The following is a 17,203-nucleotide window of genomic DNA, read 5'->3' on the forward strand; positions in this document are numbered from 1 at the left end:
TTTATATCGTCTGACTCAATACTGTCCCAGTTAAAATTTGAGAGTTCCTGCCTCGCAGAGGCGTAATTTCCCTTATAGAAGTTAAATCCTGGTTCACTTTGGACCTTTCTTGATATATAGTATGCGAAGTTAAAACAGAGACACGCGTGGTCACTAGCACCTATCGGTGGAAGATACTCTAGATCGTTAGTCATATCACATTCATTAGTAAAAATCAAATCTAACCTCGACGGTGATTGGCCCTGCCTATGCCTAGTGTTCCCCATCACATGCTGATATAAAAAGTTATCCTTGAGTGTGAAGTGATGTGGTCAACAGAGTCATTAGACTGCAAAGCCTCCCAATCAATACTTCCATAATTGGAGTCACCAAAAAACCCAAAACAAACAAACAATACAATACAATACATATTTTATTTATTGTCGGTATGGCATAACAAATCAACATTAGCTATGAATAGCTATTGACCGACTTATAAACAACAAACAAACAAAAAATACATAAGTTAGATCTATTACTGATTTTTCAAATTTATTATTTCCCGCCCCCATTACTTTAGAATTCTTTTGTATTTACCACCCTACAACCAGGAAGAGTCCATTATTCTAAAAATAAACAATACCGCGCATGTCGGTCAAGGTCGTTTCATATCCATACAGCACGTTGGCCATTTTGTTGTTTATTTTAGCAGTGACAACGTGATACCGTAAGAGAAAAGGTCAAGTATAGAAAAATTCATGGTGAAATGATAAATCATTGCGTAAGCCTAAGGTGTATCAACTGACAACTTAATAATCGAGTCAACTGCGCCACTATCCATTTCGTCCCCTAGCCAACTCGTCCCCAATTTAATCATTTCGTCTCATCTCGAAGCAACAGATAACTTTTCAGATGTTTTGGTAATACCCCATCATTATGATTTGAAATTTTTATTGGTTAAACTGCATAGGTTATTCCAAAACGAATTGTCCCATGATTTTTAAATTAATTTGACTATTGTGCATTTTCAGGCAGGAGTATAGGAGAGATCGCCATGACGTCACGCGTTAACATCTGTTTATCTGGTGGTTGGCAAAACAAATGATTTTAACACCGTTTGCGTATTGAATCAGAATTTTTAATTTTTAATAACTTTTTTGCTCATTAATGGATTTTCAAAATTCAAAAAGATTTGAAATACTAACAATCTTCATATTTTTGTATCCAAATATCTTTTTTCAATGAATAACCGTTTTAAATGACATATAATTTTAAAAGCGGCGTAGTGATTTTCACAACCTTTAGAAAAACAGTGTAAGTTAAGCGTTCATAATTAATCCATTTTATTTCGAAATAACAATTAAAAGTAATCAATAAATTGCTTGTTTTATAACCTTTCCATTGATCAAAAAATTATTTATGTAATTTGTATTTTAAGAAAGTTTAGACCGTTAGAAAAACATCACTGTTTACAAAAAACATGGACGGTCGGCTTCTGCCCACCCGATCACTGTCTTATCAGTTCTAAAAATAGAATTTGTATACAAACACGATCTCTCCTATATCAACATTGTTGGTTTTGATTACTAGACAAGCTTACTGTCGCGGAGTGGCTGCTTTTTAATTTCTGACTTTTGCAGCTGTTACAGTTTGACCGTCACAATATAAAACAAACTGTATACATTGGATTAGTTCGACTATTTTGATTACAAGACGAAAATGATGTTTTTGAACACTTGTATGTGTATGAAAGACAAATCAATTGTGTTTTTGAAATAAAATTTACTGATAAAGTTTTATTGGGTGTTAAAAATCATGTCCTAGATTTTGACACATAATTCTTTTTATTTATTTTTTTTAGCAAAAGCACAGGAATAATAATCAAGGGAACACAAGTCTGTATAAAAGTCCCCCCTCGATCTTTATATAAAAAAGGGGTTCTTTTTTATATAGACTTGTGTTCCCTTGATTATTGATAGAGTTTCAGGTTCCTCAGGCGCAAGTAGCCACAGCTAATTGCATATTTTGTCCAATATCATAGGTATTTGATTTGTTTTATTATGACTTACTTATCTATTACAAAGGAAGTTTTCCCTAATTTCTTTAGAGAGTTTATGCAGCCATTCAGTAAAAAAAATGAAAATGAAATTTTAGCCTCGTTCAAATACATGGTACTTTCACATTGGAAAAAAGTGTATAATTTCCAGTCTCCATACTTTCCCGTCTTAAAAATCATACAGTATTTAGGATATCTTCTATGCAACACAGTAAGCTAGGTTTAATAAGTGATTTCAAGCATTTAAATTTTTTGGGGTCACATTTTTTGGAAATATTGAATCAGGAGTTTGCAAGAGTTATCTTTCCTGTGGTTGTTGCTAGTGGTAGCTCATTACTGGTAATTAATTGTGCTTTCGGCATGAAAGAAAAGATACTGTATCACTGTGTACTCTGAAACTGTTGAACTACTCATTATGTGTTGTACTGGTTTGGAACCAGTATCCAGACAGGACCAGTTTCCTGACACATGTAACAGATCTAAAGTCTTTAAAAATAGTTTATTTTGGCATTAGGACCTGCTTGCACAATTGTTTCATCTGGATAATTTGAATATTTGTTCTTGGTGTCTACAGTACTCCACTGTTTCACAAGTCTGTATAATGTTAGGTTTTATGATGATAACTCACCTGCGTTTACATGTGATAGCATTGCACATACGCAGTAGTTCTAACTTGTTGAGGTATCAAGTCACCAGTATTTACTAAAAGTAAAAATAGAAAACCTTTAAACAGCTTCTTTTCATTAACTGCTGAAAAAAAACTTGATGGATCTTCATCATACTTGGTCTGTAGTATAATTATAATGTCTTCTCCCAAATTTGTTCAGATGGGGGCAGTTGGTAATAGCTAAAAATAGAAGTACCTTGTACAATTGCTTCTCGTGAACCGCTTGGTGATGAAAAGTACTTAAATTTTGAGAACAAAATCAACTTAATGAATTTTAAATTTAGTAGCCAATTAATATTGAAGTCCGCTATAGAAAAAAATAGAAATTTTACATAAATAAATCGATTGGAGAAAAAAGTATCCTTGGTTAAAGGTACACATAGTTAGAACTATAAATTAAAATACTTTGTGTGTGAAGTGGTACACCCAGAGTTTTGTTTGGGATTTCACTCAGCTAGACCAGAGTTATGGCCCATGACTTTGTAAAAAATATGCATATAGGGGCTTAATTGTACATATCTATAAAAGTATTTGACATAGACTCACTAGAAATTTTGTCATAAATTTTATAGCTGTCACCCTTTGAAATTATAATTTGTTTCTAAATATTTCATGTAGAGCGTGAAAAGAGAGGTCACTATAAGGTTTATGTGTTTGTATTTACTTACTATGTTGTCTCATGTTACTGTGTTGTACAGTCTGTTTAATGGTTTTGTTTTACATTTCAGGTGCAACAAGAAAATGGACAGTGAAGTCACTAGAGACGGTCGTCTAATGGATCTCATTGATGAAAAATGGCGGGAAGACCAGCTTCCGGAAGAAGACATTGCTGTTCCGCAGATGGAATTACCAGAAATCGAACAGTTGGAGAACGGACCAACTACAGAGACTTTGAAAGAACAAGAACAGAAGTGGACAGATTTAGGTCTCTCGTCGCTACATGACCAGCCACCTCCTAGTAGCAGTTCATAAAATAAAAGTGGTCTTGCAAGTTATGACCTTGGTATAATTGAATATCCCAGTTAAAGATGATGGCAAAGAAAATTCAAATTATCAAGTGGTTTATGAATATTTAAGTGAAGTAAGGTGGATTTCGTCATCTGTTCATTCCTGGAATTGACTGCTGGTGTTTTAGAAATCTGCACAAGTGTGCTCAGATCAGTGTTTTTTGGGGGTTGACTTGTGGACTACTTACAGAGGAACTTTTCATGTATCTAGGAAATTAGCTCTTTATATTTAAGTTACATTTAGCTGGTTTTCAAAAGATACTTTTTGAATAAGTTGTATTTTTCCTGTATTATTGAAATTATATTTAGAAGGTTTTCAAAAGATGATTTTTGAATATGTTTATTTACCTGTATGAGTTTTAAGCTCACCTGAGCACACAATGCTATGGTGAGCTATTGTGATAATTCATCATACGTTGTCTGCCCATCCCTCCACACTTTACTTAAAGTATCAACTCCTCTAAAACTACTGGTCAGAATGGCACCAAACTTGGTCAGTAGCATCCCATCATGGTCCTCTAACAAATTTGTTCAAATCTTTTAGCTTGATCCCTTTTAGGGGCCGCCAGAGATAAACATGGTAAAACCTTTAAATGACTTCTTGTTCACCCCTTAATGTCTGTAGCATCACTGTAAGGTCCTTTCCCAAATTTGTTCAAAAGGAAGAGCTCGACCCCTTTTAGGAGCCACTAGAGCTAAAATTAGAAATACCTTTAAAGGACTTGTTTTCATAATTTGTCTTAGCATCATTAAAAGGTTCTTTCCAATCTTTATTCAAATAGGGGCACTTGCCTTTTTTTTTAATGGGCCGCCAGATCAAAAGATAGAAATACCTTTAAACAACATCTGATCATGAACAACCTGATGGATCTTCACAAAACTTGGTTTGTAGACTGCCTCCGTAGCCTATTGGTACAGCGTCGGCTTAGAGTGCAGGAGGTTGTGGGTTGGATTCCTGGCCGCATCATACCAAAGACGTAAAAAATGGTACTAGTAGGTTCCTTACTTGGCGCTCAGCATTAAGAGGATAGTACTAGGACTGGTCAGCCCGGTGTCAGTATAATGTGACTGTATGGGGTATCATGTCAAGTGTTTGCAGCATAATATTCTACTGAGGCTGCACTATAAAGTAAGGCATTGTGCTTGCTGCTACAAGTAGACACTGTTATTTATATGGCTGAAAATTTGTTGAAAAAGCAGTTAAATCCAAACACAAACACACACTTGGTCTGTAGAATCATTGTAGGATCCTCTTCCCAACATGTTCAAATGGGGGCACTAGTCTGTTTTTAGGGGCCACTAAGCAAATTATAGAAATACCTTTAAACAAATTCTTCTCATAAAGGCTCCCTGGCTGCAAGGTTATTTTTTATATAAATACTGCAAACATTTTATAAGAAAATTTTAAGTCTCTCAAGATTGCACATATCTGATTGCTGAACCATCCTGTTTGGAGCCAGGGGCAATAAAAATGTCATTGTAGAAACAACCTGCTGGAGTTACTTCCCTCTTAATGAATAAACTGATATATATGGAAAGTGTATTATATTGACAATAATTGTTATAGTCTCATGCTTGTAATATGCCGTGACTAAATAAATAAACTTGAAACTTAAATAAGAACAAACATGGGGATGGGAGCCAGTCTAGAATCCTTGGATGCAGATAACCAATATAGAGATACCTTCCTAAAACACCCTCAGCTTGCTCCAGCGGGCTGTGTGTTCCCCCCCGCCCCCCCCCCCCCCCCCCCCCCCCCCCCCCCCACAATTTTAAAGACCTAAGAAGCATGTAGTGTTTTAACTGTTTGTCTTCTGTCACACTTATTTATGTAATCAACTGTGGAACTTTTGACACCTGGAGCATATTATGGTCCACTTCCAAAGATGCACACTCTCTTGCCTGTATAGGCTCTGAATCTCAGGTGAGCGATCTAGAGCCATCATGACCCTCTTGATAGAAATAAACAGCAGTTATTTTACATCAAAACATGATTTTTAGACTGGACAAGTATACATCATATTGAAATTGTTCATGCTCTTTGGAACAGGACTAGTGTATATTACGCTTTCTTTAATTTTGTTAAAATGATCAAGAAATGGAGTTTGTTTGTCATGCCAGACATTTGCAATAATTGCTGTTTGATGTCTTACTATACTATGCATCATTCTAAAGGACTTGTAGGGTATTAACAGGATTTTGTTTGTTAATTAGCCCGACTATTCAAAGAATAGGTAGAGGTATTGGGCTCACCCACGCGTCTGCATCGACATCCCATTTTGGTTAAGTTTTTGTATATAAACTGGTATCTCAGTAACCACTGATGGGAATGGATTGAAACATCACACACTTATTTACAGTGATAAACTGACCTACATTGCACAGGTGCATTTCTCTATCTTGCAATATTACAAAATATGCCCCTTTTTGGACTTTGCAGTTTTTGATTAAGTTTTTGAATGTAAGCTGGTATCTCAGTATCCACTGATGGGAATGGATTGAAACTTTACCGGTACACACTTGTCCACTGTCATGAGCCGATATGCATTGTACAGGTTCCATAACCCTGTTTTGCAATTTTACAAAACTATGCCCCTTTATCGACTTCGTTAACACGTGTTAAAACATTTACAAAAACAAATTGTCAAAGAAGAATATATCTGTAAAAACATATTTCTCTTGTGATAAAATTTAAACAGTATAAGTTAATAATAACATCAAAATTCAGAAGATCTTACTATCACCCAAGGTGGATTGTATGCCAACCTGAGGTCATGGTCAGAACTGAGTCAAGTAGATTTTGTGGCTAATTCATATCTTTTAAAGCCCTGAAACATTGGGTGAATGTTCCAGCCATCTTGAACCCATGTGCCTATTGCACCTGATCAAGACCAAATGTTTGATCTATGAATTTTATGACCTGTTCATATCTTGAAAACCCTTTATGAATCTTTGGTTGAATTTTCATATTATTAAGGCAATGTACAAAAAGCCTTGTTTCAGTTGCATGACACCATTCTTTTGCAAACACATTCATTTTATGAAAATGGTAGGATGTCAGATCATCAAGGCAAGGTCTGAATGTTTTGTCATAACTGAAGGTCAGACATTATTACACCATTTAGTTTTAATAGTGTACTTTGTAATGCAGGTGCATCTGCAATTAAAAGTTATGTGTTTACAGTTTTTAATTCATTATTACATAATTATATATTATATAGTATGGCTGGAGACCTGGTTTGTGACATCACTTCTCAATACCAGAACTGTCCTGTTCTCTGCTAGTAAATCACAACTTCTCCAAATGAAGTACTCTACTTTGAAAGAAACTGACAACTTCTCCACATTTGTTCTCCGACAATTTCTCCATAAGGACTACTATCGTCTTCCCTGCAAGAAACTGACAAGTTCTCCATATGCAGTACAACCTTCTGATCTTAAAGTAGCTGACAACTTCTCCACACGGAGTACTGTCCTATTCTCTACAGGAAACAACTGACAACTTCCCCATGGGAAGAACTTAGTTCTGTGCAAGAAACTGACAACTTCACCACATGTAGAAGTATCATGTTCCCTACAGGAAACTGAAAAGATCTCCACATGAAGTACAGTCCTGTTCTCTGCAGGAAAGTGACAACTCCATATGAAGAACTATCCTGTTCTCTGCATGTTAATGACAGCTCCACATGAAGTACTGTCCTGTTTTCTGCATGAAAGTGACAACTCCATATGAAGAACTATCCTGTTTTCTGCATGTTAATGACAGCGTCTCCACATGAAGTACTGTCCTGTTTTCTGCATGAAAGTGACAACTCCATATTAAGTACTATCCTATTCTCTGCATATAAAAGTGACAACTCCATAAGAATTTTCCTGTTCTGCATGTTAATGACAGCTTTTCCACTAACCTGTTCTCTGCATGAAAGGGACAACTCCACATACAGAGCTATCCCGTTTTCTGCATGTTACATACTTGCATAGCAAATTGTTTGCCCATGCTGCCAAAGTTGAAATTATTGAAATACCTTAGAGCATTTTGAAAAACTGCTATTTCTTTCTTAAACACTATGAAAGCAAGAAAGTCATTGTATTAAAACCTGCTGTTAGTACTTCTTGTATGGTGTACCCAGTTCAGGTTGGTGCTTTTTAGTTTTCCATCACAAAATCATCTTCTGTTCAATGTTCTTTAAGGTTACCATTCCCTTTCTTCCGGATTTCATTTCATAGTGTTAAATGTTCCTTGACAATTGTAACTTATATGGATAACTTACTGCTAGGACCAAGCCCAAGCTCTGTCATGCAGATTGCTCAGTATGGAACCTGCTTAGAAAGCTTTCATAAGTCACTGTTGCTCTCTGTTCAGTACTAAGCAATTAAATACGATAAACTTTAATTAATGTATCACATATATTCCAAGTCTGGCGGGCCTGAAAATACAGTAACCTTGGTTGTTGCGGTGTATTGATTTTGTACAATAAACCCGACATCAAGGTGATCTAGCATGACGTCAGCGATATAACAAGATTCTATGTGCATATCAGCCTGATAAATGGATGACTACTGTATTTATTTTCAGTTATATTTTCTAGCCTTTTCAAAAAATGAGTTCGGCATTTTGCCGCTCCACGATATATTGGGGTAGTAGGCACCGCCCCTGCCACCCTAGCTCCTACACCCTTGGGCTTGGGTAAATGTTCTTTGACAGTTGTAACTTATATGGATAACTTACTGCTTGGAACTCTGTCAAGCAGATTGCTAGTATGGAAGCTGCCTAGAAAGCTTATAGAAGTCACTGTTGCTCTCCAGGGACATCTCTGCTGTTTCCCATATACAGATTGTTGATCTCTAACATTTATCCTAACTTGAATTAACGGTAACTATTAAAAATGATCCCAAGATTCTCTTAAATTTAAAGCCGATTACATTTCAATGGCTATTTTTGATTATGTCTCCCCCCACCCCACTGGGAGAGACATATTGTTTTTGCCGTCCATAAGTACGTCACACTTCATTTCCAGACAGTAACTGGAGAGCCATTTGACCTGGAACCTTCAAACTTGATAGGGTGATAGGGCTTATGGAGTAGACGGCTGCTATTGTTTTTGGGGTAACTCCATCAAAGGTCAAGATCACAGGGGCCTGAACATGGAAAACCATTTCCAATCAATAACTTGAGAACCACTTGACCCAGAATGTTGAAACTTCATAGGATAATTGGTCATGCAGAGTAGATGACCCCTATTGTTTTTGGGTAACTGTTAAAGGTCAAGGTCACAGGGGCTGGAACATGGAAAACAATTTCCGATCAATAACTTGAGAACCACTTGACCCAGAATGTTGAAACCTTATAGGATGATTGGACATGCAGAGAAGATGACCTCTTATGATTTTGTGGTCACTCTATTAAAGGTCAAGGTCACAGTGGACAGAACATGGAAATCCATTTTTGGTCAATAATTTGAGAACTATTTGACCTAAAACCTTCAAACTTCATAGGGCGATAGGACTTACAGAGTAGACAACCCCAAATGTTTTTGGGGTCACTCCAAAGGTCAAGGTCACAGGGGGCTGAACATAGAAAACTCTTTCAATAAGATGAGAACCGCTTGACCCAGAATGTTGAAATTTAATAAGGGTGATTGGACATACAGATTAGATGACCCCTATTGATTTTGGGGTCACTCTGTTAAAGGTCAAGGTCACAGGGACTTGAACATGGAAAGTCATTTCTGATCAATAACTTGAAAACCACTTGAGCCAGAATGTTGAAACTTCATAGGATGATTGGACATGCAGAGTCGATGACCCCTATTGTTTTTGGGGTCTCTCTGTTAAAGGTCAGGGTCACAGGGGCTTGGACATGAAAAACCATTTCTGATCAACTTGAGAACCACTTGACCCGGAATGTTGAAACTTCATAGGATGTATGGACATGCAGAGTAGATGACCCCTATTGATTTTTGGGTCTCTTTGATAAGGGTCAAGGTCACAGCAGATAGAACATGGAAATCCTTTCAGTTTATAGCTTGAGAACTATTTGTTCTAGAACCTTCAAACTTCATAGGGTGATAGGACTTACAGAGTAGATGACCCTGAATGTCTTTGAGTTCACTCAATCGAAGGTCAAGGCCACAGAGGGTTGAATGCAGAAAACTCTTTCTAATCAATAACTTAAGAACCACTTGACCCAGAATGTTGAAACTTATTAGGATGATTGGACATGCAGGGTAGATGATCACTACTGATTTTTGGGTCACTCGATTAAAGGTCAAGGTCACAGGCCTGAACATGGAAAACTGTTTCCAATTCATAACTTGTGAACCACCAGGCCCAAAATGTTGAAACTTAGTGGTATGATTCGACATGCCAAGTAGATGATCCCTATAGCAGCCAACCATCAGTGTCTCTTTGACTTTCACTCCTGTCCCCTATTGACTTCTTGCCTATACAACTATGCACTGGGGGAGACATGCGCTTTTTTACAAAAGCATCTTCTAGTTAAAATTTAATTTTGCAATGTTCTCCAGTGTAAGTTTTCAACTCTGAAATATTGTCAGAGTAAGTTTTCAGAGGGATCAAAATTTTATATTTCACCCGCATCCACAAAATTCTCTCTTTTTTTTTTTACTTGAACAGTTCCTAAAATCAGATTGCAAAGTGCCATAACCAGCTATATCATTTATGGGCTCAAGACTAACAACCCTTGAATTTTAAACAAGAGGCTTGAATTTTAAACAAGAGGGCCATGAAGGCCCTGTATCACTCACCTGACCTATTGACCTAAAGATCATCAAGATTAACATTCTGACTAAGTTTCATTAAGATATGGTCATAAATGTGGCCTCTACAGTGTTAAATTGCTTTCCCTTTGATTTGACCTGGTGACCTAGTTTTTGACCCCACATGACCCAGATTCGAACTTGACCTAACGATCATCAAGATTAACATTCTGACTAAGTTTCGTAGGATACATTATAAATGTGGCCTCTAGTGTCCACAAGCTTTTCCTTTGATTTGACCTAGTAACCTAGCTTTTGACCCCACCTGACCCAGATTTAAAGTTGACCTATAGATCATCAAGCTTAACATTCTGACCAAGTTTCATTAAGATATGATCATAAATGTTGCCTCTACAGTGTAAACTAGCTTTTCATATGATTTGACCTGGTGACCTAGTTTTTGACCCTACAGGACCCATATTCAAACTGGACCTAGAGGTTATCAAGATTAACATTCAGACAAAGTTTCATGAAGATACAGTCATAAATGTGGCCTCTACAGTGTTAACAAGCTTTTCCTTTGATCTGACCCGGTGACCTAGTTTTTGACCCCAGATGACCCAATATCAAACTCGTCCAAGACTATTGAGGGTAACATTCTGACCAAGTTTAATTAAGATTGGGCCAAAATTGTGACCTCTAGTGTTAACAAGCTTTTACTTTTATTTGACCCTGTGACCTAGTTTTTGATCCCAGATAACCCAATATCGAAATCGTCCTAGATTTTATTGAGGGTAACATTCTGACCATGTTTTATTAAGATTGGGCCAAATATGTGACCTCTAAAGTGTTAACAAGCTTTTCCTTTGATTTGACCTGGTGACCTAGTTTTTGATCCCACATGACCCAATATCAAATTCATCAAAGATTTTATTGAGAGCAACATTCTGACCAAGTTTCATTAAGATTGGGCCAAAATTGTGACCTCTAGAGTGTTAACAAGCTTTGCCTTTGATTTGACCTGGTGACCTAATTTTTGACCCCAGATGACCCAATATCAAACTCGTCCAAGATTTTATTGAGGGTAACATTCTGACCAAGTTTCATTAAGATTTGGCCAAAATTGTGACCTCTAGAGTGTTAACAGTCAAATTATTGATGCCGCCGTCGACGGACAACGGTGTTGAAAAACGTAGGTTTATACTCCGTTGATAAAATACACTTCAATTCCAATTTTCAATGTTAGTTTATTATGAGATTTTGTCTAGTGATGGAAGTAAAGTCATCAAAATTATAATACTCTCATTCCTCTGGTCTAAAGTAACTTATTTTATTATAATTGTAAAATATTATGTTTCTTGTTTCTATGATCTGTATTTTCAAAGTCCGAGCCAAAAGTAAAGAATCTCTCCCTAGTTCTGACCTAGGTTTATATACAAAAGTATGTACCCTCCCATATTTGGAGTGTATCATAGTAATGAAAGACAAAGATTACCCCTGATATTTATGAGGATAACCGTTGACTGATGGTACCATCCCAAATACGGAGCCACCTCTAACTCTAACAAACCAGACATGTTTACGATGGTACATGATGACAACATACCCTGATAAAATGATACACACTCCAGTCCCAAGCAATATATGAGGGTAACTGGTGAATGACAACTCAAGTAGCAGAGGCCAAAGTTTCTCATCAGTAGAATCAATTAATAAATCAGCTTTAATAAGACTGCTAAATTTACAACAACGGACACAGGGGGATCCCAAAAGCCCACTTTGTGCTCAGGTGAGCTAAAAACTCAAGAAACTGATGGTGTCTGTAACAACTGAAGTAAATTTTATTGAAATTCAATCAAATAGAATACATTAATGTGCATCTCTATAACTCAAGAATGCTTGGGCCTAGGATCATGAAAGATAATAGGGAGGCTGGTCATAACCAGCAGATGACCCCTATTGATTTTGAGATCAGTAGATCAAAGGTCAAGGTCACAGTGACCCAGAACAGTTAAACTGTTTCTGAATGATAATTTGAAAACGCTTGGGCCTAGGATCAAGAAACTTTAAAGGGGGGTTGATCATGACCATCATATGACCCTATTAATTTTGAGGTCAATAGATCAAAGGTCAAGATCACATGGACCCAGAACAGTAGAAGTTTTGTGTACAGTGACCAAATAATTTCTGTTCCTTGTGCAATAAAATTACTGAATGCATCAAGGGGGGCATTTCCAGTTCTACGAGCTCTTGTTAAGACATTAGTGTTTCCAGAGTTATGACTGTTGAATTAGACAAACTTGCAAAAATTGACAGTGTCTGCTTATTAGTCCCCTACTGGTTAAAAACCAGTTTTGGGGACTATAGGAATGCTCTTTTCCGTCATTCCGTCTTTCCGTCATTCCGTCATTCTGTCATTCCGTCATTCTGTCATTCCGTCATTCCGTCATTCCGTCCGTCCGCAATTTCGTGTCCGGTCCATAACTCTGTCATCCATGAAGGGATTTTAATATTACTTGGCACAAATGTTCCCCATGATGAGACGACGTGTCATGCGCAAAACCCAGACCCCTAGCTCAAAGGTCAAGGCCACAATAGGAGGTCAAAGGTCAACAGGGCTTTTTTCCTGTCCGGTCCACAACTCCCCCATCCTTGAAGGGATTTTAGTATTACTTGGCACAAATGTTCCCCATGATGAGATGATGTGTCGTGCGCAAATCCCGGACCCCTAGCTCAAAGGTCAAGGTCACAATTGGAGGTCAAAGGTCAACAGGGCTTTTTTCCTGTCCGGTCCATAACTCTCCCATCCATGAAGAGATTTTAATATTACTTGGCACAAATGTTCCCATGAGGAGACGACGTGTCATGCGCAAAACCTGGACCCCTAGCTTAAAGGTCAAGGTCACAATTGGAGGTCAAAGGTCAACAAGGTTTTTTTCCTGTCCGGTCCATAACTCTCCCATCTATGAAGGGATTTTAATATTACTTGGCACAAATGTACCTCATAATAAGACGATATGTCATGCACAACTTTCAGACCCTAGCTCAAAGGTCAAGGTCACACTTAGCAGTCAAATGTTAACATAGCATGAACAGGGTCTGTTTCGTGTCCGGTCCATAACTCTGACATTCATTAAGGGATTTTAATATTACTTAGCACAAGTGTTCCCCATGATGAGACGACGTGTCATGCGCAAATCCCGGACCCCTAGCTCAAAGGTCAAGGTCACAATTGGGGGTCAAATGTCAACAGAGTTTTTTTCCTGTCCCGTCCATAACTCTGCCATCCATGAAGGGATTTTAATATTACTTGGCACAAATGTTTCACATGATGAGACGACATGTCATGCGCAACACCCAGTACCCTAGCTTAAAGGTCAAGGTCACAATTTGAGATCAAAGGTCAAGAGGATTTTTTTCCTGTCCGGTCTATAACTTTGTCATGCAAAGCAGGATTTAGATATCAGTTGGCACAAATATTCCCCTGGATGAGACAACATGTCATGCGCAAGAACCAGGTCCCTAGGTCTAAGGTCAAGGTCATATTTAGAAGTCAAAGGTCAAATTCAAGAATGACTTTGTATGGAACATTTCTTCTTCATGCATGGAGGGATTTTGATGTAACTTGGACCAAATGTTCACCACCATGAGGCACCCTTGTTTTTAGAATTACATCCCTTTGTTGTTACTATAAATAGATTTTATTGTAACTTTTTTATTACTGGCAGTAGAGAAAAATCGAGACCACTTTTCTGTGGTACAGCATGCATGTTACATCCAATTTTTAGGTGTATTTTGACCTATCTCTACCTGGTAAAGAGTTTCTTGTGGACTTATATTATTAATTTTTTTTTTTTTTTTTTTTTTTTAAAGATTAATTTCCCTTTGTTGTTACTATAAATAACTTACATGATAACATTTTTATAATCAGCCAAAAAAATTCAATATGAAAACAACTGTGGGTTTTTATATATGCACATTTTAATCCAAGTGTGTTGTTATAATGTTATAACATATTGTATATGTAGTACAATATTGTTTATACATCATTGACAGATATCAGTTCATTATGTTATACTGCAGTAGAAAAAATTAGGTGCCTTCCAGTAGGGGACTTTGTATTGCATGGCAATACTTCATTCACTTGTTAACCTTTATCCTGCTGGCAACCAGTGATTCTGCCTTTGGGACCAGTGCAGATGTGCAGACCGGTCATTGTCAGATGTCTGCGCTGTTTGTTACTCAGTCAGTAAATATTCTGTGAACACCCCTTCCAAAAATAAAAGGTATTGCTCAAATTGAAAGTCAATACTCCTGTTAGAACAGGCATATACAATGTCTATTGTGGATTTGCATCTCTTCTTTACCAGTTTATCAATTGACCTTACGCCAGATAGCCTGTAGCCACGCCTACCAGTTTTCAGGGGGAACAATTCATGCTAGGCCCGACAAACAAAGGAATCAAATGGCGACGGCAGAAATATTTTGCCGGACATTCTAGTTGATTTCGGCGTACGCTACCTCAATTTACACGTATTTCTAAAGTGAAAAGACAAAACACAATCGTTAATAAGTGGATGTTCTGTAGCGAAACATAAATTCTACAAAAAACAACGATACGTTGTTGTTAAAAGCCGGGAACTGCACCCGAGTCTGAGAAAAACTAAACAAGGCAGGGGGCCGAGCGGAAAACACGTAAAAAAGACGGAAATCTCTGAAACCATTATAGCTGATTTTGTGGGGTTTTTTTTTAATTGTCCGTTTCTTTTTCATTATAGAAACGTCAAATTTCGATCTCCCGGAAATCATGTAGGGTATGACTATATTAAGCAGACTAGAACATTGATTTTCATTAATTAAGGTTGAAATCAGACTGTGGATTCTGAATCCTATTTCAAAATAATTAGATAAATTAAATAAGGTAATTTACATGTAAAAATTGTCACTTGTGTCATTCAAGAAACGTCGGATTTCGAAGTACCGGAACTCATTTAAGATGCTCATATCATTGTTCAACATTATTCAGATACATAGCATTTAATGTCTAATACTTAGACATGATGTGTTTTAAGTATACGTAAAGAAAGTTCTCTTATTAGAATTAAAACGTGTAAATGATAAATAAATAAGATATAGTCCAAGGCGATGATATAGTCCATACTCATATTTCAAGACATATACCAGCGCATCGCAGCTTAAAACAATGTTTGAGCCTACCAAATTTCTTTATAAAGTATACAGAATGAATGTATAATTTTTTGTTTAAGAACATATGTTCTTTATACGAAATATGCTATTTTTTCTGGAATTTCAGACGAACTTTACGCTGTCTATTAAAATGAAATTTAGAACGAAAGCACACACCGAGTGCTAAGTCAAAACTTTGAGCGCCTGGAAAATTGTTGATTAGACTCATTAAAATAATCTTATATTAATCATAGTTTTTTATCATGTTTATTATTTGTTGTATTATCACCCAGGTATGACTTAACATACACCAGTGAGAGATTGATGTAAACCTTAAAAAATGCATAAATCATGTTTCCGGTACATTAAGGCATAATATTTACACGTTACCATTCAAATAATATAGAACATCAAATACTTGTGTTTTATCAGTACATACCAGTTATTCTGGTAACTGATGGAATATTTTTACTATTGAATAAAGAATACTAGGCACTTTTGTTAAATAAGAAAGTTAATTTTCATAGAATTTTACACTGATTTAAATGAAATAATTAAAACGTTATAACACAATGAGTGCTAAGTCGATTGCTTTGCTTTTAAACACTCTTATAAGATTTTTAAGATCAACTATTCTTGAGGATGTCCACAGAGCCTGATACATCGTTGACAATATTCAAGGTCTGAGAGTGGATTTGGAAAAGGGAAGCGCTCAAGTATTACACTCTCTTCCCTGTGTCTGATGTAAAGGTGTCGTAACGTCACCTTTTTACCATTTTGGACGATTTTTCGGTGGTATTTATATTCTTTGACTGGCGAGTCCGGCACTAAGTTTGACGGACAAAATGGCGGCTAACAACAAGGCTTATCAGTTCTGTTATCTGATTGGTCAGTTGGAAACTGTCAATCAACACTGGCGTAAGGTCAATTACACACACAACAACTGGCTTCGGGGGACAAATGCACTTAAAATGGTACTTTGCTTGCATGTTACATTTAATGTGCATTTATAGAGACATTTGCAAATGTTTATTTGTATTCAAATATTATAGACAGCATTAACTCATTTCATCTGAACATTACTTGAATGGCAGAGAGGCTTGTTAAAATAATTTAGTTTACTACAAATTTTATTTTATGTGAGTCAAAAATGTGTTCATGAGAACAGAGAAATGATTTTACTGAACAACTTTGGATATATTCTGGCTCCATTTGCTATATCAACATAAAGAATCATATTAAGCTTCAATGTATAAATAGGCGCATTACATACTTTACTGTACGATTATATTTAATCAAATAGTAATCTCTTAACTTACCATTTTACCCATACCGGCAAATTACTCATCTGGCACCCACCTATGCCAGATGACTCTTGTGGTGTTAATGACAACTGTCTATTCATGCATTGATTATATTTTGTTTATGTAAAATATGAAAAAACAAGATAACCTTGTTAGTTTCTCTCCATTCATTAAAGTATATTTCTCGATTCAGAATACTTTATTTAATGGTAGACACAACATTACGCTACAAACAAAAAAAAACGTAAGTGGACATCACTTTCCCTTACAGACATTGATTTCCC

The 17,203-nt window shown here is 36.6% G+C and overlaps 1 protein-coding gene across 3 annotated transcripts; it reads left to right on the forward strand.

Moving 5' to 3' along the window:
• Window positions 1–577: 577 nt before the first annotated feature.
• Window positions 578–4,036, forward strand: LOC123561563 (anaphase-promoting complex subunit 13-like). 3 transcript variants are annotated; one of them, XM_053553090.1, is made up of 2 exons: window positions 578–718; window positions 3,431–4,036. In XM_053553090.1, the coding sequence occupies exon 2, from the start codon at window positions 3,444–3,446 to the stop codon at window positions 3,672–3,674; it is 231 nt and encodes a 76-aa protein (XP_053409065.1). In that variant the 5' UTR covers window positions 578–718; window positions 3,431–3,443; the 3' UTR covers window positions 3,675–4,036. The 3 variants fall into 3 exon arrangements, with proteins under 3 accessions (XP_053409065.1, XP_053409066.1, XP_053409064.1); XM_053553091.1 differs by having other exon boundaries at window positions 622–706; XM_053553089.1 differs by lacking the exon at window positions 578–718 and adding an exon at window positions 793–899.
• Window positions 4,037–17,203: the final 13,167 nt, after the last annotated feature.

The sequence above is a fragment of the Mercenaria mercenaria genome, chromosome 10 (assembly GCF_021730395.1).
Source record: "Mercenaria mercenaria strain notata chromosome 10, MADL_Memer_1, whole genome shotgun sequence".
Lineage (NCBI taxonomy): Eukaryota > Metazoa > Mollusca > Bivalvia > Venerida > Veneridae > Mercenaria > Mercenaria mercenaria.